Source organism: Salvelinus sp. IW2-2015, linkage group LG18, assembly GCF_002910315.2.
Source record: "Salvelinus sp. IW2-2015 linkage group LG18, ASM291031v2, whole genome shotgun sequence".
NCBI classification, from domain to species: Eukaryota; Metazoa; Chordata; class Actinopteri; order Salmoniformes; family Salmonidae; genus Salvelinus; species Salvelinus sp. IW2-2015.
The window spans coordinates 25,286,019-25,308,847 of NC_036858.1; the positions used below are offsets into that span (position 1 = coordinate 25,286,019).

Consider the following 22,829-nt stretch of genomic DNA (forward strand, 5'->3'; position numbering starts at 1 on the left):
TAAGATCTCCTAAGCCTGTGTTTACCACAGACCTCGGCATTTATTTAAAAAAAAACTACAAAACCCCCATTCATTTCCTCATAGGCTTTGGCCAACGGAGTAAGTGCCTATTAAAAGCCATTAGGTTACTAGTGCTACAYCTACTACTGTCTTGCAGCTTTGATGGAACAGGTCTTGTATTTTCTAGCGCTGGTTCTGGAGGTCAGAGGAATTAAGTAAATGGTGACTGTGAACACAGATCTTCCCTGCTCGGTATTGGCGGTTGCGCCTCTGACCTGATGCCTGTCAAACTGCGCGTGTGTAATCCAATTGACTTCTTAGTGCCAGGGCGGGCTAATAATAGTGGCAATTTACAGGAAGAAACAAAACGTTTTGAAACACCATAACATTTCAAGGATCTGGTTATGGAAGAAATGGATTCGGCTGTTTTGTGTTGAGGCACTGGCATGGAGTACAGTTTGGTTACAGTCTTGTGTTGCTTGATGGACTGTAGCTCCTAGTTACAGAGAGGACGACAAAACTACATGCAATGATCACGAGGATTATATTGGAGCAGTGTTGACGACGCTAAGGATATTACTGAAGGTTCGAGTTCTTCACATATCGARTGTGACCAGGTAAAATGAAACCCGCATGAACAGAATGTTCTTCTTTCTATCTTTTTAAACCGGGAAGTGTAATTTAGTCTATCACCTGCCAATAAAATTTGATAATTGGATAGTTAGGGGCTGTTCTGTATCCTGTTGTAAACCCACTGTATCACTTTTTGTTGTTGATACAAGTAGGCCTAAACATTATAGACCATATAGTATATTGCCATATCCATGTTGGCTTCATGCCAAACAAAATACAAAAAGGTAGGCTTAAAGTTTGTGGGCTTATATAGGCTACTCAACAACTGCATACTTACTTCCAGTCTTTGCCTTTGTAGGTCGTCCTTTGGTAGATACTCAGCCTAAAGTGTAGAAAGTATGCACGAAAGTACATTTCTGTTTGAGTCTGAAAGTGATTTGTAAACACATCATGGGCAAACTCTCTCCAACATATATATATACACACACACACACACACACACACACACACACACACACAGTTCCCAGACTCACTCTCTATATTAGATATCCCTCTCAATGTCTGACACAAATATTTAAAATATAATTCTAAGTATGTTTTGTTATTCACATGACAAGAGGTACAGTTAGTGTCAGACTACGACAGTACATTGAAGTTCACATGGCAGCTACGGCTTCACGTCATTGGTTGTCATGATATGCGGGATTGTTGGCATGTGGCACATTTAAAGGGATACATCACCAAGCCTACTGTAAATGACTGGAAGCCACTGATTATCTGATTGTGTTGTGGTGTAGATTCAAAGAAACACTGGAGAGGTCTATTTGTGTTAAGTTTTTGTTTTGGCAACATCCCTCCCTGCAGACCATTTTTGAACAGACACTTATCAGACAAGCTCAGAAATTATTTCAGACCCCTTCCATGTACTTCACTCCGAGTATCAGCTTCTCCCCTCAGGTAGACGCTATAGGGTCCCAATATGTGTGTATGCTGAACATGCATAAGCACTCCTTTAGTCCCATGTCTATCAAATACCTAAACAGCGTAGTTGAGCTGTGTTAATACACCACTGGCATAATGTGTAAAGGCAGTGTGCAATATGCATTATGTATGTGGTTGTACGAGACATGTACAATATGTATGACATGGGTAATGTATGTATTATGTTGAGTGTGTAATGTACAGTGTTTATTTTGGATACAGTAAGTAGTACTGTATACAAAGTAGTCCTATCCTATTCTCTAATCTACTATTCTATGACATGTGCTACTATTCTACAAAGTTTATAGGGGAGCCTTCCCCTTCCTGGCTGATAGGGTTCTTACTTCCTGATTAGGGATTTTCCGATTTATCTTTAAGGATTTTCTAGAAATTAGTGGCCTGCTGCACCTGAGAGGTTGCTGTCCACTGCCTTGTGGTGCTGAACTTCAGAATTCTGATTATCCCGCTGTTCGCTTCAGTGGTGTCTGCTATTTGTTTGCTTGTTTACTTTAGCACCCTCAGAATTCTACATGTGACAAAGTTGCCACAAATGTCTCAAACGGCCAACATGGGTCTAAGCGATGGACTGGGGCGTCACTCTGGAAAATTATGTTGCAGGGATGTTACTACTTGAACCATAATCACCAGTGGGAAGCCTCTTCTTGAAATATCCTGTAGATTTCAATCCATACATATTATTAAAAAGAAATGTCTCCTATCAGTAGATGCAATCACATTGCAGATTGCAGTTAGAAGCCTACATTTCCATGGAGTGTGTCTGCCCCAAGTCCCACCATTCACCCTTGTACCACACAACCTSGGCCTAAAGTGACAGTGGCAGGGGTTTTGGAATTGTTTTTAAAAGTGGTAGGAATTTACAGTATATCTGATCCAGAGCTTGTAATGGATTACAACAAGAAAATGGGCAGGGTTGACCATCTTGACCAACTGAGGAGCTATTACAATGTTTGACACACAGACAGAAAATGGTGGAAGAGAGGGTGTGTGGTGTGCATCKGGAGTGGATGCAGTGCAGAGAGTGGGAAATGTGTAGAAACTGCCACTATATTATCTTCCCAATGTGATTTGACTTCTATTTGCTGATTCTTCAAATTGCTGAGTCTACCTTTAATCGCATCTAACAGTTTGGATTAGGTTGTTGTATGTCACGTGTAAACATAAAAAGGTCATTTTTAACTTTTAGCGTTACTGACAACACAAAGACGTAGACCACCTCTATTGTTCCTGCGGTAAGACTTTGGTAAAAAAGGATTAAGAGTTTAACCTTGGGGCACAGCAAGGATTAGGACCTGCAGTGATAACTAGTAATCTATGGATACAGAGTAGACGCACACACACAAACACACACTTACCCCTATTGATGGAGTAGTTACCCAGGATGATGGAGTAGTTACACAGGTCAAACGGACAGGCAGCCATACTTACCCCTATTTCTGGAACTTTGTGCAAGAAGCAATAAAGAAAATAAACTCTAAACTCTTTGATCGCGGACCATACTATTTTGGCGTCTAATGACTGACTGGCTTTAACTCCACAAACAAAGACATAGACAGCTAACGAAGCTGGGTAAGATTTGCGTTTATGCACTGAAAAAACAACAACACTGTGCTATGGAAAGTCTATGGTATTTATGGAACGTGGAACCTTGGTTTGAACCTTTAAACCAGGTAAAGCCATTAGTCACCTGGTTGTTTACCTGGGTTGTATTCACAAAGCACTCAACGGAAGAAAACTTCTTTCCATTTCCTGCTGCAAAACATATTCTTATGTTTGCTACGATGTCCGCTAATGAATACGCCCCTGGTTTTACCGGTTGTTTTACCTGGTATTTCACCTGTTATCTACCAGGTATTTTACCTGGTGTTTTACCAGGTAAGCATGATCGGTATCCTGACTACAGTGAGGGCTGTGCGGCTGGAGCAGGGAGCAGACAGTACTCTAACAACTCTGACACCAAGTCAGGTCAAATGCATGGGTTAGAATGCTTTGGTAGGAACAAATGATAGAAAGTGTTTTGAATAGGAGAATTAGTGTTCTTATTGGACAATTGTTTTCTCTCATTTAGTGACTCCTGAAAAAAATTACTGATGTACAGTCCATTCGGAAATGACTTTTTCCACATTTTGTTACTTTACAGCCTTATTCTAAAATTGATTAAATGATTTACACACAATACCCCATAATGACAAAGCGACAACAGGTTTTTCGACCTTTTTGCAAAAAAAAAGAAAAAAAGAAACAGAAATACCTTCTTTACATAAGTATTCAGACTCTTTGCTATGAGACTAGAAATTGAGCTTGGTACATCCTGTTTTCATTGATCATCCTTAAGATGTTTCTACAACTTGATTGGATCCACCTGTGATAGATTCAATGTATTGGACATGATTTGGAAAGGCACACACCTGTCTATATAAGGTCCCATGGCAGAGCTTGAGAGGATCTGCAGAGAAGAATGGGAGGAACTCCCCAAATACAGGTGTGCCAAGCTTGTAGAGTCATATCGAAGAAGACTTGAGGTTGTAATCGCTGCCAAAGGTGCTTCAACAAAGTACTAAGTAAAGGGTCRGAAAACMTATGTAAATGTGACATTCACGATTTTCATTTGTAATAAATTTGCAAACATTTCTAAAAAACAGTTTTTGCTTGGTCGTTATGGTGTATTGTGTGTAGATTGATGAGGAACAAAATCTATTTACTCCATTTTAGAATAAGGCTGTAACGTAACAAAATGTGGAAAAAGTCAAGGGGTCTGAATACTTTATGAATGCACTGTACATCGTGTGAATTCATTTTGGATGTGCAAGGGGGTAGCTAGACAGAGCTCAGTGTTTTTAAAACTGTATATTTGTTATTACTGTACAATAAATTAGATTTCTGTTTCATCTGTTTTTTGAAGAATGTTGTAGATGGTCTAGATTAGGCACTCCTAATGGTTAATTTGCTCAGTACAGTTACTGAGATAATATTGCAGTGGACCATGGAAGCTGCTGAAATGCGTCCAAAGGGAAACCTTCCTTTTTTTTAGTAAATGAGTGATATGTGTATACTTTTTATTGCAATTGGTTCAACAGTATAATGTATGATATATGTTTAGAATATTTAAGTGTCTTTGAACGAAACAAATGTTTGTATTAGGCCTATCTTTTCCTTAAGTATGTGTTTTATCAGTGTCATTTGGTGTTTGTGTTACAGAGAGTTTACTTCACAAACCCTGGAGACAGAAACCCAGAAGTTCTCCCACCCCTGCATACCCACCTAACATAGACAGGTATACATGCCTAACAAAGCAGATAAACAGAACCACACACACACACACACAACTACACACACACAACACACACACACACACACACACACACAACACACCACACACACACACACACACACACCACACACACACACACACAACACAACACACCACACACACACACACACACATACACACACACACATACCTGTGGGACTGACCTGTGTGTGACCTCAGGCAGTTAACAACAAGTAAGACTCTGGGGAAAGACGCACTCCCACATCCATTACTGTGTCCTATACAATAATGGACATAAATAAATAATTTTATGTTAATTACAATCAACTTGATAATGAGCAACTAATGTTGTGAAAGTATTGGAAAATGTGGACAAGTGTTTCAATTTTTTGAGATTGAGGCGTACGGTTGCCTCTCGCTACCTGTCGTCTTTTAACTTGAGTGTCTGTCGCTCATCTCCCCTTTCCCCTTCTGYATGTTCTCCTTGTTTATCTCTCTCGCTCTCTCTCTCTCCCTGTCTTTTAATCTCTCTTTCTGACTCTCTTCTCTCTCTGACTTTCTTTCTCCACTGTCCCTCCAGACTGCCACGAGGTCTCAGACACATGGAAAGTAGCAGTAGCTGGCTGTATCAGAGCCCCTTCATTGGCGCCCCCTCAAAGGATGCACCCCAACCCCACAGCCCCTCCATCACTTTCAGTGACCCCTCAGCCAGCCTCACCGAGAGGAAAGCCAAGGTAAATCTGTCTGTCTGTCCGTCACTCCATCCGTCTGTCCATACATCCGTCCGTCTATGATCTATCTATGCCACGGTTCCTCAACTGGCGGCCAGCAGGCTGACTTTGACCCATGGGGGATTTTATTTGGCCCCCCAGGTTTATTTATTTGACATAAAACAGCAAATCAGCTCCAAGTGATCTTCATTTTGGAAATCTGTTCCAAAGTATTCCCAATCATAACAAAGAGATATGATAGTATACATACAGTACCAGTCAAAAGTTTGGACACAACTACTCATTCAAGGGTTTTTCTTTATTTTGACTATTTTCTACATTGTAGAATAATAGTAAAGATATCAAAACTATTAAATAACACATATAGTAACTAAAAAAGTGTTAAACAAATCAAAATATATTTCATATTTTAGATTCTTCAAAGTAGCCACCTTTTGCCTTGATGACAGCTTTTCACACACTGGGCATTCTTTCAACCAGCTTCACCTGGAATGTTTTTCCAACAGTCTTGAAGGAGTTCTCACATATGCTGATGTCGTGTCTTGGACTATCATTAATGTGAAGACTGTTATATTATCAAATCAATTCTCTATGTGTAATTATTATGTGATTAACGAATCATGTAAGCATTAATTAACTAGGAAGTCGGGGCACCGCGGAAAAATGTTGTTTAAAGAGTTACTATTTCCCGAATTTAACTCTCTTCAGATATTTTCATATCTTATCAATAACAGTCACTTATTAATGTATTATTTCCTCATCAGTCATATTCTGTGTCACGTTCCTGACCTGTTTTCCCTTGTTTTTGTATTTGTTTAGTATGGTCAGGGCGTGAGTTGGGGTGGGCATTCTATGTTATGTGTTTCTATGTTGGGTTCTATGTATTAGCCTGATATGGTTCTCAATTAGGGGCAGGTGTTTTACGTTTCCTCTGATTGAGAACCATATTAAGGTAGGCTGTTCTCACTGTTTGTTTGTGGGTGATTGTTCCTGTGTCAGTGTTTGTACCACACGGGGCTGTTTCGTTTCGTCTGTTCCTGTTCATTGCGTTCTTCATTGTCTGTAAGTTCACATGTTCAGGTCTTGTAACGTCGTTTATTGTTTTGTAGTTTGTTAAGAGTTTTTCCGTCTTCGTCTTTCGTTATTATTATTTAAATAAATCATTATGTCTTCATACCTCGCTGCATATTGGTCCGATCCTTGCTCCTCCTCAGACGAGGAGGAGAACGAACGTGACATTCTGAATGTTGCAAACTTGGATATCTAGCATAAATGATGAATCAGCGATATACCAATTGGCTTAATTATTTATTAACTAACTAACTAAATGATCACACAGAAGTACATAAACACACACAGGCTAGGTTATACATTGGTTACTAACATGATACAATGAAAAATCCCCAGAAGACTAAACCGATATGACGGCTTGTTACACCAAATGAAAAGGGAGGGGCGCATGTAGGAAAGAGCAGGAGAAAAGACAAAGGACTCCACTATCATACACACAGCTGATAACTATGCTCATGGAAATGCTAATACAGCCACTCATTCGAAAGGATTTGCAATTTACATATTATGATTGTATGCCTTTGTTGTCTCTCTGTTGAAATCGCTGGTCCGTCTGCTGGAGAGTCAGACGACAGAAAGTCTCTGGTTTGTCCCCAAGATCCTTTGTAGTTATACAGTTGAAGTCAGAAGCTTACATACACTTAGGCTGGAGTCACTTAAACTCGTTTTTCAACCACTCCACAAATGTCTTGTTAACTTCTTATGGCTGCAGGAGCAGTATTGAGTAGCTTGGATGAAAGGTGCCCAGAGGTGCCCATAGTAAACTGCCTGCTCCTCAGTCCCAGTTGCTAATATATGCATATTATTATCAAGTATTGGATAGAAAACACTCTGAAGTTTCTAAACTGTTTGAAATTGTCTGTGAGTATAACAGCATTTATATGGCAGGCAAAAACCTGAGAAGAAATCCAAACAGGAAGTGGGAAATCTGAGGTTGGTCGATTTTCGACCCAGCCCTATTGAATACACAGTGGGATATGGATCTGTTTGCACATCCTACGGCTTCCACTAGATGTCAACAGTCTGAAGAACCTTGTCTGATGCCTCTACTGTGAAGTGAGATCAGGAGACAGGAATTAGTCAGGTCTGCCATGACCTGACCATATTTGACCATGCGCGTTCAAATGAGAGGGACTTTTTCATCGCTCATCTGAAGTCAATGTATTCTCCGGTTGGAACGTTATTCAAGATTTATGTTTAAAACATTCTAAAGATTCATCAATACATCGTTTGCATGTTCTACGGACCGTTACGGAATTTTTTGACATTTCGTCTGCTTTTAGTGAGTGCGCTTCTGACCTTGGATTTGTTTCCCAAACACGCTCGCAAAAATAGATATTTGGACATAAATGATGGACATTACCGAACAAAACGAACATTTCTTGTGGAAGTGGGAGTCCTGGGATGCATTCCGACGAAGATCAGCAAAGGTACAGTGGGGAAAAAAAGTATTTAGTCAGCCACCAATTGTGCAAGTTCTCCCACTTAAAAAGATGAGAGAGGCCTGTAATTTTCATCAAGGTACACTTCAACTATGACAGACAAATGAGAAAAAAAATCAGAAAATCACATTGTAGGATTTTTTATGAATTTATTTGCAAATAATGGTGAAAATAAGTATTTGGTCAATAACAAAAGTTTAACTCAATACTTTGTTATATACCCTTTGTTGGCAATGACAGAGGTCAAACGTTTTCTGTAAGTCTTCACAAGGTTTTCACACACTGTTGCTGGTATTTGGCCCATTCCTCCATGCAGATCTCCTCTAGAGCAGTGATGTTTTGCTGTTGCTGGGATTCACGGACTTTCAACTCCCTCCAAAGATTTTCTATGGGGTTGAGATCTGGAGACTGGCTAGGCCACTCCAGGACCTTGAAATGCTTCTTACGAAGCCACTCCTTCGTTGCCCGGGCGTGTGTTTGGATCATTGTCATGCTGAAAGACCCAGCCACGTTTAATCTTCAATGCCCTTGCTGATGGAAGGAGGTTTTCACTCAAATCTCACAATACATGGCCCATTCATTCTTTCACACACATCAGTCCTGGTCCCTTTGCAGAAAAACAGACCCAAAGCATGATGTTTCCACCCCCATGCTTCACAGTAGGTATGGTGTTCTTTGATGCAACACAGCATTCTTTGCTCTCCAAACACAAAGGTTGAGTTTTTACACCAAAAATTAATTTTGGTTTCATCTGACCATATACATTCCCCAATCTTCTTTTGGATCATCCAAATGCTCTCTAGCAAACTTCAGACGGGCCTGGACATGTACTGGCTTAAGCAGGGGGACAAGTCTGGCACTGCAGGATTTGAGTCCCTGGCGCGTAGTGTGTTACTGATGGTAGGCTTTGTTACTTGGTCCTAGCTCTCTGCAGGTCTTCACTAGGTCTCCCCGTGTGGTTCTGGGATTTTTGCTCACCGTTCTTGTGATCATTTTGACCCACGGGGTGAGACCTTGCGTGGAGCCCCAGATTGAGGGAGATTGTGGATCAGTGTTCTTGTTATGTCTTTCCATTTCTTAAATAATTGGCTCCCCACAGTTGATTCTCGCCAACCAAGCTGCTTACCTATTGCAGATCTCAGTCTTCCCAGCCTGGTGCAAGTTCTAACAATCTTTGTTTTGGGTCGGTGTCCTGACAGCTCTTACGCTCTTGGCTCTTAGGTAGTGGAGTTGGAGTGTGACTGTTTGAGGGTTGGACATGGTGTCTTTTGTATACTGATACAAGTGTTGCACACAGGTGCCATTATAAGGTAACCGAGTGAGACAGGGAGAGACCGCTCTCTAAAGAAGAAGTTACCGGTTTTTGTGAGAGCGCAGAAATCTTGCTTGTTTGTTGGTGACCGCAATACTTATTTCTGCCACCATCATTCTGCAAAATAAATTCCATTAAAAATCCTACAATGTGATTTTCGGGATTTTTCCCCATCATTTTGTCTTCATAGTTGAAAGTGTACCTATGATGAAAATTACGGCCTCTCTCATCTTTTTAAGTGGAGAACTTGCACAATTGGTGGACTTAAATACTTTTTTGCCCCACTGTATGTTGTAGATTTTATAATACGTTTTTATGAGTTTTGTTGACTGGCACAATTTAGCAGTACCTGTAATGAGACTTCTTTATAGTGCTGAACGCTGTTCCCAGATTATTGAATATTGTGCTTTTGCCGTAAAGCTTTTTGAAATCTGACACAGCGGTTGCATTAAGAACAAGTGTATCTTTAATTCTATGTAAAACATGTATCTTTCATCAAAGTTTATGATGAGTATTTCTGTTATTTGACATGGCTCTCTGCAATTTCTCTGGATATTTTGGAGGCATTTCTGAACATGGCGCCAATGTAAACTGAGGTTTTTGGATATAAATATGAACTTTATCGAACAAAACATATATGTATTGTGTAACATGAAGTCCTATGAGTGTCATCTGATGAAGATCATCAAAGGTTAGGGATTAATTTCATCTCTATTTCTGCTTTTTGTGACTCCTGTCTTTGGCTGGAAAAATGGCTTTTGGAAAATTGAATTTTTCTGTGATTTTGCGGTGACCTAACATAATCGTTTGTGATGCTTTCGCTGTAAAGCATATTTGAAATCGGACACTTTGGTGGGATTAACAACAAGATTACCTTTAAAATGGTATAAGATACATGTATGTTTGTGTCACGTTCGTCGTAACATTTAAGTGAGGTGGACCAAGGCGCAGCGTGATAACAATACATTCTTCTTTAATGAAGACGAAAACGAAACGAACACTATACAAACTAATCAAAACAACAAACAGACGAACGTGAATCTATACAAACAATAAGTGCATACACTGGCAACTTACACATAGACAATCACCCACAACCTACCTAATGACTATGGCTGCCTAAATATGGCTCCCAATCAGAGACAACGATAGACAGCTGTCTCTAATTGAGAACCAATCTAGGCAACCATAGACTTACATAAACACCTACAATGAACACAACCCCATGAACTCTACAAACACCCCCTAGACAATACAAACACCCTAGACGAGACAAAAACACACAAACATCCCCCATGTCACACCCTGACCTAACTAAAATAATAAAGAAAACAAAGATAACTAAGGCCAGGGTATGACAGTTTGAGGAATTTTAATTATGAGATTTCTGTTTGAATTTGGCGCCSTGTACTTTCACTGGCTGTTGACATATCATCCCGTTAACGGGATTGCAGCCATAAGAAGTTTTAAGTACGGGAAGCATAGGAATAGTGCACATAGAACAGGGATACCGCTTCTTAGACTTGTTTTTGCAGGTACATTTGGTTGGGTCACCCAAAAAGTTACATATTGCAGCTTTAAATTAAATACAAACACACACCGTCCCCCCTCTTTCAAACACAGCTAAATAAAAATGCATTCTTCTCAGACAACACTCTGGATGTGCGGTTGAAGAAGACTCTGTGTGGTTTGGGCWTCAGCTTCTACATCAGTGAGTTGAACAGTGGTTCTGACCAGGGCAGCAGTGTGGTGCAGATCAAAACTCTGTTCAAGGGTCAACCAGCCCAGGAGTCAGGACAGATCAGAGAGGGAGACATCATATTGACTGTCAATGGAAGATGGGTTTCAGGACTCAGCTACCAGGTACGCAATGTCTTTTTTGTACAAATCCCTTTGTCAATCCCTTTGTCAAATCTCTTTGTGTTAAGGTTCGGTGTTAAATATTTACATATGTTGACGTACCTTGCCGAATCTGAGTGAACAGGGGGATGGCTGCCGTTTTACACTCCAAACCAATTGTTATTTGTAAATTATTTTGTGCATAATGTGTCTGCCGCTGTCTCTTATGACCGAAAAGAGCTTCTAGAAATCAGGACAGCGATTACTCACCTCGTATTAAAATACAATGTTTTTCTTCAACGAGTCGGACGAGATGGATTTACTCCAGACACCCGACAAAGCCCTCATCCCCATCATTCGCAGGAGAAAGAGACAGAGATATCGAGGACGAAGATCTGGGTGCCTTGTAAGGATCTGGCGGCGAGTGGGTAATTTGCCTTTACCATCGGTCCTATTAGCCAATGTACAATCATTGGATAATAAAATGGATGAACTACAAGCACGTATATCCTACCAACAGGACATTAAAAACTGTAATATCTTATGTTTCACCAAGTCGTGGCTGAACGACGACATGAATAACATACAGCTGGCGGGTTATACACTGTATCGGCAGGATCGAACAGTAGCCTCTGGTAAGACAAGGGGTGGTGGTTTATGTATATTTGTAAACAACAGCTGGTGCACGATATCTAAGGAAGTCTCAAGGTTTTGCTCGCCTGAGGTAGAGTATCTCATGATAAGCTGTAGACCACACTATTTACCAAGAGAGTGTATATCTATTCTTTGTAGCTGTCTATTTACCACCATAAACCGATGCTGGCACTAAGACCGCACACAATGAGCTGTATACGGCCATAAGCAAACAAGAAAATGCTCATTCAGAGGCGGCACTCCTAGTGGCCGGGGACTTTAATACAGGGACATTTACATCCATTTTACTTAATTTCTACCAGCATGTTAAATGTGCAACCAGAGGGAAAAATGCTCTAGACCACCTTTACTTCACACATAGAGACACATACAAAGRCCTCCCTCACCCTCCATTTGGCAAATCTGACCATAATTCTATCCTCCTGATTCCTCCTTACGAGCAAAAACTGAAGCACCAGTGACTCTGTCAATAAAAAAGTGGTCAGATGAAGTAGATGCTAAGCTACAGGACTGTTTTGCTAGCACAGACTGGAATATGTTCCGGGATTCTAACGTTGGCATTGAGAAGTACACCACATCAGTCACTGGCTTCATCAATAAGTGCATTGATGACGTCGTCCCCACAGTGACTGTACGTACATACCCCTACCAGAAGCCATGGATTACAGGCTTTGAGCTAAAGGGTAGAGCTGTCGCTTTCAAGGAGCAGGATTCTAATAAGCTTATAAGAAATCCCGCTATATCCTCCAACGAACCAACAAACAGGCAAAGCATCAATACAGGACTAATATCAAATTGTACTACTCCGGCTCCAACTCTCGTCAGATGTGGCAGGGCTTGCAAACTATTACGGACTACAAAGGGAAGCACAGCCGCGAGCTGCCCAGTGACACGAGCATATCAGACGAGCTAAATTACTTCTATGCTTGCTTTAAGGCAAGTAACACTGGCCAGACGGATTACCAGGACGAGTACTACGAGCATGCGCTGACTAACTAGCAAGTGTCTTCACTGACATTTTCAATCTCTCCCTGTCTGACTCTGTAATACCAACATGTTTCAAGCAGACCACCATTGTCCCTGAGCCCAAAAACACTAAGGTAACCTACCTAAATGACTACCGACCCGTAGCACTCACATCTGTAGCCATGAAGTGCTTTGAAAGGCTGGTAATGGCCCACATCAACAACATTATCCCAGAGACCATAGACCTACTCCAATTTGCGCACCACCCCAACAGATCCACAGATGATGCAATCTCTATTGCACTCCACACTGCCCTTTCCCACATGGACAAAAGGAATACCTATGTGGGAATGCTGGGACTAAACTGGCACTAAACACCTCCCTCTGTAACTGGATCCTGGACTTCTTGACGGGCAGCTCCCAGGTGGTAAGGGTAGGTAACAACACATCTGCCAAGCTGATCCTCAACATGGGGGGCCCCTCAGGTGTGTGTGCTTAGTCCCCTCCTGTTCTCCCTGTTCACTCATGACTGCATGGCCAGGCACGACTCCAACACCATCATTAAGTTTGCTGATGACACAACGCCTGATCACCGACAACTATGAGACAGCCTATAGGGAGGAGGTCAGAGACCTGGCTGTGTGGTGCCAGGACAACCTCTCCATAGTCTCTAGGCCGTGCTGAGTTCAAGGACATGCCCCACTTGACCGTAGCTCGCTCGTCCTGACCGCAGCGAGCATGCAAAAAAGTAGGCCCAAAGATTAAGCTTAACCTAAAGTTGAGGTGCTTTTGAGTGACAGTGGCAGAACCGTTGAGGCTAGAAACACAATTCAACCACAGGAACGTTCCTAAGGTCCTCCCAATCTGTGCAAGCCTAACCTGACCATGTGGAATTAACCCTTAACTTCTTATGGCTGCAGGGGCAGTATTGAGTAGCTTGGATGAAAGGTGCACAGAGGTGCCCATATTAAACGGCCTGCTCCTTAGTCCCAGTTGCTAATATATGCATATTATTATTCATATTGGATAGAAAACACTCTGAAGTTTCTAAAACTGTTTGAATTATGTCTGTGAGTATAACAGAACTCATATGGCAGGCAAAAACCTGAGAAGTTCCACTTCCTGTTTGAATTGTTTCTGAGGTGTCAGATTTTCAACCATGCTCTCAATTGAAATGACAGCGAGATATAGATTCCTACGGCTTCCACTAGATGTCAATAGTCAACAGAACTTTGTCTGATGACTCTAATGTGAAGGGGGGCCGAAGGAGACAGGAATGAGTAATCACTTCCACGGGCTGATCACTTATTCACCATGCGCCTTCACATGAGTAGGACGTCCGTTCCATCGCTCTTCTGAAGTCAATTAAATTTTCCGGTTGGCACATTATTCAAGATGTATGTTAACAACATTCTAAAGATTGATTCAGTACATCGTTTGACATGTTTCTACTGACTGTTACGGATCTTTTGGTCATTTCGTCACGTTATAGTGGAGGCGCTATCTGACTTTGGAATTGTTTACCGAAGGCGCGAACCAAAGTAGCTAATTGGACATAAATAACGGACATTATCGAACAAATCAAGCATTTATTGTGGACCTGGGATTCCTAGGACTACATTCTGATGAAGTTCATCAAAGGTAAGGAAACATTTATCATGTATTTTCTGGTTTCTGTTGAGTCCAACATGGTGGCTAATTTGGCTATTGCTCTGAGCTCCGTCTCGGATTATTGCATGATTTGCTTTTTCCATAAATCGTTTTTGAAATCTGACACAGCGGTTGCATTAAGGAGAGGTATATCTATAATTCCATCTGTATAACTTGTATTATCATCTACATTTATGATGAGTATTTCTGTTGAAACGATGTGGCTATGCACTATCACTGGATGTTTTTGGAACTAGTGAATKTAACGCGCCAATGTAAACACAGATTTTTTTGTTATAGATATGAACTTTATCAAACAAAACATGCATGTATTGTGTAACATGAAGTCATATGAGTGTCATCTGATGAAGATAATCAAAGGTTAGTGATTAATTTTATCTCTATTTCTGCTTTTTCTGACTGCTATCTTTCACTGGAAAAATGGCTGTGCTTATTGTGGTTTGATGGTGACCTAACAATCMTTTGTAGTGCTTTCGCTGAAAATTTGAATTTGGTATTTTTGAATTTTGCGCTCTGCAATTTCACCGGATGTTGGGCAGGTGGGACGGTAGCGAAGAAGTTAATTCTCTGATCTAGTAGAAATTAGCTCTGTGTGTCTCACTTCCACCTCTGACTCTGAATTCAGGATTACACAGCGATCAGACGGTCTGCCTCAGTCTAGTTAACATGCAAATGAGTTGTTGTCATGGAATGCTTGGTGCAAATTGATACTGTATGTATCTGTGGCCCACCATTGTAACCACACAATCTAATTTTACATTAGTGCACAAAGTATGGTGAAAAATAAATTGAGGCTGATTCAGATAATTTGTTGTGGATAGTAAAAGCCTGCAGACCTCCCTAACAATATGCCCCTGCCCTCCGCAGCAGACACACACACCCATAATTCCTTGTACTGACCCTTGACCTCTCATCAACAGAGGGTCTTGTTCCTGCTCAGTGGGGCTCTGTCTGAGGTCCACCTGACTCTCTGCAGACCTGTTCCTGGAGTACTGTCTCAACTGCACGCTGACACACTGGTGATTTTGCGCACACACACACACACACACACACACATATACACACACACACACACACACACACACACAGTAACAGGCAAACACATACTGAGCACTGAGTTTTATCTCGCTCTTTAAATAGGTTCCTTTCCCATCTCCTACCAGTGGGGTGAGGTCCAAGTCTCTAGACATCAGGCTGGGAGAAGACTACAGCCAGCTGCTCAAGCTACAGTCACACCAGATTCACCAGAACCATCAGTACAACAAGGAGAACCAGGCCCAGAAGGGGCCTATGAAGTCATCATATGCCCAGGAACAAGCCTCCAGTCAAGAGAGTCAGGACAGCGAGATGAAAGCAGCTGAGAAACAACCATCCTCACTCTCACCCCCCTCCCCGATTTCCCTCGCCAGCAGAAGTGACCCAGCAGACCATGAAGAGTTGTCTGTTGTGGACGAGGAAGTTTCCGAAGAAATTAGCTTGGCATCTGGTGGGTCCAAGACCAGCGTTAGTCTCATGTACGCCAGGTAACATTATTGAACATTCTATGTACAGTAACATATTATTGATGGCTGCCTTTTGGAAACTGGTCTCTCTTGTAAAATACATTTTTGTTTTCAATGGGATTTACCCGTATAATTAAAGGATCAAATAAATTAACACACACAACCGAACTGTGATTGAACCCTGTATGCACTTCCAGTTGCATCAGAGACGAGGCGGATGGCGGTTTGACATACTGCCTTATGGGTGATCGAATAACCATTCTGGCTGATCAAGAGTACTTGACCATCAGTTCAACTTCTGACAGTCCCTCTAGCCTCWKSRRWKAAACCTCACGTACCCCCAGTGTGGTTTCACACACCACCTCTCATACACCCAGGCCCAGATCCACCACCCCTACTAGTGTCCGATCCACCAGCCCCAATTGTACTTCCATCCCCCACAGCTTGTCCTCGCAGACCACAAGTTCAACAAACCCCAATGTGTCCTCGAAAACCACCTCTGTCCAGCAGACACGATCTCAGCCCTCTTCTAGGCCTCCATCCAGCCTCTCTTCTAGGATGTCTGACCTCAACATCAGCCACTCTGTGCATCATCCCCAGCCCCAGCCTGCTACACCCCCTCTTCCCAGCCTCTCCTCCCATACTGCAAACCCTAACTCCAGGACCTCCGATCGCAAACACAGCTTTACCTCCAATCGTAAACATAGCATCACCTCTGATTGCAAACCCAGCATCACATTCAATACTACCAATGCCTCCAACATCACTAGTACAGTCATCCAATACCATCCCCAGCCCCCTGACACCTTGCCCCTCTCTCAACCCCCCACACACCACCCCTCTCCCCAGCCTCCCCCATCCTCACTCTCTCCCCTCATTCAGCCTGCACCCCTCCCATGCACACATACTACCTGGAGACAGGAGACAGAAGGGGAGGAGGATGAAAATTATGATGAGGATCCCAGAAAGGTAAGACCTAGGGCTCTATTGTAATAAACCTAATGCAATGGTAAATCTAAGGGCTTGCGGTAGCGCCATAGGAAAGTATTCAGCCCCCTTGACTTTTTCCACATTTTGTTACGTTAAAGCCTTATTCTAAAATCAATAAAATACCCCATAATGACAAAGCAAAAAATGTAATATCACATTTACATAATTATTCAGACCCTTTCCTCAGTACTTTGTTGAAGCATCCTTTGGCAGCAATTACACTCTTGAGTCTTCTTGGTTTCTCCCAATCTTCTATGCAAATCCTCTCAAGCTCTGTCAGGTTGGATGGGGAGCGTCACTGCACAGCTATTTTCAGGTCTCTCCGGAGATGTTCGATTGAGTTCAAGTCCGGGCTCTGGCTGGGCCACTCAAGAACATTCAGAGACTTGTCCCGATGCCATTCCTGCGTTGTCTTTGTGTGCTTAGGGTCAGCTTGCTGTTGGAAGGTGTTGATCGAGTGCTACAGAGATGGTTGTCCTTCTGGAAGGTTCTCCAATCTCTGCAGAGGAACTCTGAAGCTCTGTCAGTGACAATTGGGTTCTTGTTCACCTCCCTGACCAAGGCCTTTCTCCCCCGATTGCTCAGTTTGGCCAGGCGGCCAGCTCTAGGAAGAGTCTTGGTAGTTCAAAACTTCTTCCATTTAAGAATGATGGAGGCCACTGTGTTCTTGGGGATGTTCAATGCTGCAGAAATGTTTTGGTACCCTTCCCCAGATCTGTGCCTCGACACAATCCTGTCTCAGAGCTCTACGGACAATTCCTTCGACATCATGGTTTGGTTTTTGCTCTGACATACACTGTCAACTGTGGGACCTTATATAGACAGGTGTGTGCTTTTCTACATGTCCAATCAATTGCATTTACTACTGGTGGATTCCAATCAAGTTGTAGAAACATCTCAAGGATGATCAATGGAAATAGGATGCACCTGAGCTCAATTTCAAGTCTCATAGCAAAGGGTCTGAATACATATGTAAGTAAGTTGATTGTTTTTCACTCTCTTTGTTAGAACGGACAACTAGTCAAAGCTCAAACCAAGTTCATTCACCAAAGGGATCAAACAGCTGCAAAGACCAAGACATATTTACACGAGCACTGGTATTTATACCTTCCTGCTATGCTGTGTCTCCTCCTTACACATCTGGACAGCAAATCCATCTGTTGCTKGACACGACTTTAGTGAGACCTGTTCATTCTCACTTCATCTGACCTGACCTCGGCACAGATTCCTCACTCCTCCCCAACTCACAGCTGTCCTGTTGTCTGGAACCAGACTGTGACCCTTCTCGTCTCCATAGGATACCTGATGTCTAACAAGATGTTCTGACAGAATGTAAACTTTCCGCATTCCCCTCTCTCCCTCAGTAACATGAATACTGTTCAGACTATATAAACTTGGAAATTACTTTTAAACGAACAGAAAATAATACATGAACATTCACAGTTGATTATTATGTTTACACCTCAGACTTATGGCTTCTGATCTCGACTTACACTATGCACACATCTCTCGTCAGACAACTGAGAAAGACATTTCAGCTGGAGCTTTTCACTTCCTCCAATTCAGCTGGAGCTTTTTACTTTCTCCATTTCCTTCTGATTCCTAAGAGAGTGATAGCACAAGACTTGGAAAGCAGAAAGAAACACAAAACATAAGTATTAATAATGTGTTAAGCTATGCATAATTATATATGCAAAGAAAATCTGAAGTTTAATAACACGATGATACCCACTCTCTCTTCACCTGAATCTATGCCTTCTGGAACATTTTCTGCTGGGTTACACYAAAATGAAAACTTCCTCATGCTTTCACCCAGTCTTCCCCGCCCGGACACTGGTTACTAGAGGTGTTCCCAAGCCATGTCATTTTCACTTCGCTCCCAATCTCATCCTCCTCCATGGCCACCATACACATGCTGTGGCCCTGATCAACTTTACCTCAGGAAAATCAGCACTGTATATAAGTTTCAACATAAATGCCCTCAGAAGATGATATCCCAACAATGCTACCAAGCTAACCCCTGCTACTACTAACACTGCCCATGACGCATACTTCAAAATACCCCTCATTTACGCCTTWGTCCAGTTCCATGCTGTGACTATAACATCCTTCACTACTACTACCGCTCCTTCAGTTACTGTCCCTACAGCGACTYCCYTGAGAATAGCTATTACATGGAATCTGTCTCCTGCTCTCCTATTGCCTTCGTYGTTCACTGATAGATCTAGGACTGAACCTTTCAGATACTCCCTACCTGTCTRCCAACTCATACCCGGTCCCATAGTCACCAACCTCTCCAATGACCTGTTTTCTGCTACAGTCGGTACCTGTGGATAACACTTTCCTGTGCTCAGGTTAGGTAAACATCGCTCATCCTAAGACCGATTTACACCCCACCCCTTTGTGAACGCCTTCGTTAGTGTAAACTTTGGGTCCTAACGGTTGATAACCACCTTCTGACACTTTCCGTTTAACGTCACTCGGTCCCAATCTTCTGGGAGATATGTCAAGTGTTTGCTGGCTGTTAGGAATGGAGGAGAGATTAGTGGTGTTGGAAGAGTATCCAACCTTACAAAACTCTGAGCCACATGTTTCTTAATCACACTCTGCAGGAGATGTGATGCTACTACTACAGCGAACTTCTCTTCCGTTGATGTGGCCTCCTGTATACAGGGATCTGTGGCTATTCTTTCAGGCGTTGTACCTTCTTTGACAATCCCATCACTGAAAGTGTCTGAAATGACAACACTATCTCTGCTACTCTCACCATGATCTGGGTATGTGTGACGTTCAATTTAACTTCATAGTAGTCTTTATATTGTGCACAGTTAGCTGTCCTTCCTCTCCTATGAGCTATCCTCTGTAACAATATACATAGAGGAGTGGTATCGTTCCCCAGAGACTCTATTACCCACTTCKTTAATTTATTAGCCACTCAAATCTCCGCCACAGTCATATTAAATTTTGCTTCCCCAATTCCCTGTGATGTTAACACCTTGGTTTTTGGGACTCCATAGAATGCACTGACATCGGTCCTGCCATAATCTGCAACCAACACTCCATAAGACTGACCCTTGACACTCCCCCGCCATCATACCATTTACACTGATGGATTTCTGTCTCAGTCACTAGTTCAGCCCCTAATTGAGACTAAGTATGCCTTCATCTGCTCATATGCATCTTCTTCCCCCTTGACCGTAAGAATTAGTTGGTTCCCATATTCACCCCTTAGGATGTTGTCRAGAGTATAATTACCCCCAACAAGCTATCTTTCCCCATGTTCTTAGTCCACTGGTGTCTAAAACTTTCCCTGACCACTTCACTCCCTTAGTTGCTGTACTAAGGGGCATCACTGGTGAATAAAACCTCCTTTTACGCGATAGCACTTCCCCAACACTATCCTTTGCTGCTCCATTGTCAGCAATGGTTGTGTCAATGCTATTAACCTCCTGAAATGGTTTTAGTCCTGGTAGCATTAATCTGAAATTTATCGACTGACCTTCAGCTGATTTAGAACCCCGGCACCTTATGTCCATCTGCGGCAAAAGAGGAAATCTAGTTTCGTTCTTTAGACTCTATTACGTTCCTTCCACACTCAAATCAAAGTTTGTCATGTGCGCTGATTACAGTGAAATGCTTACTTACAAGCCCTAAATGCTTACTTACAAGCCCTAACCAACAGTGTAACTTTTAAGTAAAAAATGGGTATTAGGTAAACAAAAGATAAGTAAAGAAGAAGAAAAAATGGACCTACAGTACCAGTCAAAGTTGTGGGGATGTTTTTTAGCAGCAGGGACCGGGATACTAGTCAGGATCAAGGGGAAGATGAACTGAGAAAAGTACAGAGATCCTTGATGAAAACCTGCTCCAGAGCGCTCAGGACCTCAGACTGGGGCAAAGGTTCACCTTCCAACAGACAATGACCCTAAGCACACAGCCAAGACAACACATGAGTGGCTTCGGGACAAGTCTCTGAATGTCCTTGAGTGGCCCAGCCAGAGCCCGGACTTGAACCCGATCGAACATCTCTGGAGAGACCTGAAAATAGCTGTGCAGTGACACTCCCCATCCAACCTGACAGACCTAGAGGGGATCTGCAGAGAAGAATGGGAGAAACTCCCCAAATACAGGTGTGCCAAGCTTGTGTCGTCATAACCAAGAAGACTCTAGGATGTAATCGCTGCCAAAGATGCTTCAACAAAGTACTGAGTAAAGTGTCTGAATACTTATGTAAATGTAATATTTCCTATTTTTTTGTATGAATTTGCAAACATTTGCAAAAACATGTTTTTGCTTTGTTGTTATGTGGTATTGTGTGTGTGTGTGTGTGTGTGTGTGTGTGTATGTATATGATTGAGGGGGGGGAATATTTAATCAATTTTAGAATAAGGCTGTAGTGCAAAAAATTTGGAAAAAGTCAAGGGGTCTGAATACTTTCTGAATGCACTGTATTTAGGACAAGCACTGGTATTTATACCTTCCTTCTATGCTGTGTCTCCTCCTTAAACATCTGGACAGCCAATACATCTCTGTTGCTTGACAGGACATTAGTGAGACCTGTTCTTTCTCATTTCATCTGACCTGACCTCGGCCCAGATTCCTCATTCCTCCCCAACTCACGGCTGTCCTGTTGACTGGAATCAGACTTCGGCCCTTCTCTWTAGGATTCCCGATGTCTAACAATAACATGTTCTGACAGAATATAATGTAAAACAGCAGAGATGGTGTCCAGTCCTTTGGTCTATATATCTATCTTTATTTCCCTCCAGGTTATGATGGAGTTTGAGATGTGTGTGGTTCTGACCAAGTTGTCGCGCAGTAGTTTTGGGTTCACCATCACACGCAGCAAACTGGATGCCTGCTACTACATCCAGGACATACTGGACAACCCTGCTAAGACTGACGGACGGCTCAGACCAGGGGACAGACTAATCACGGTACACCAGTGGAGGCCGCTGAAGGAAGAACGGCTCATAATGGCTGGAATGGAGTCAATGGAGTGGTATCAACTACATGGAAATCACGTGTTTGATATGATTCCATTCCAGCCATTATCATGAGCCGTCCTCCCCTCAGCAGTCTCCACTACGGTACACACACACCCACACACACCCACAGGCACACATTATCCCTTACCGGTTTCTTCCATTTTCCCCTCTCCCAGGTCAACGGCCAGGATGTGACAAACGTGACAGATGAGGTTGCCATGTCGATCCTGAGGTCATCTCCTAGGAGGCTGAGTATGACCCTGGGGAGGGCAGTGACCAACCTGATAGCTCCACCTTCTCCAGACAACCTGCAAGACATCATTCTACACAAGACACCTACTGGACAGCTTGGTAAAAAACTGAGTGGGAGCGGGACAATTAGGATTTAGTTGAGGGAATCATCTTATGGGTATGCTTGTAATCGTTAAGGACAGTTTTTCAGGATAAAAACGGAATGGAGCCTAAGGACAGGCAAAATCCTAGAGGAAAACAATGCAAGCCCAAATATACACTGGAGTTGCTTAGTAAGAAAACAGTGAACGTTCTTGAGTGGCAGTTTTAATTTAAAGCTACTTGAAAATCTATGGCAAGACCTAAAAATTATTTTCTAGCAATGATCAACAACCCAATTAGAATTTTTWAAAGAATAATGGTAKAATGTTGGTGTGGAAAGCTCTTAGACTTACCCAGAAAGACTCACAGCTGTAATCGCTGTCAAAGGTGCTTCTTCAAAGTATTGACACAGGTGTGTGATATTTCATTTTCAATACATTTCGCACAAATTTCTAAAAACATGTTTGGGGTATTGTGTGTGTAGATG

General features: G+C 42.3%; 1 protein-coding gene across 1 annotated transcript; it reads left to right on the forward strand.

Moving 5' to 3' along the window:
* Positions 1-3,453: 3,453 nt before the first annotated feature.
* Positions 3,454-22,398, forward strand: LOC139029095 (tyrosine-protein phosphatase non-receptor type 13-like). Its single transcript, XM_070448192.1, has 9 exons — positions 3,454-3,508; positions 4,771-4,846; positions 5,424-5,577; positions 11,023-11,262; positions 15,450-15,518; positions 15,670-16,052; positions 16,229-17,000; positions 21,791-21,958; positions 22,186-22,398. The coding sequence occupies exons 1-9, from the start codon at positions 3,454-3,456 to the stop codon at positions 22,396-22,398; spliced, it is 2,130 nt and encodes a 709-aa protein (XP_070304293.1).
* Positions 22,399-22,829: the final 431 nt, after the last annotated feature.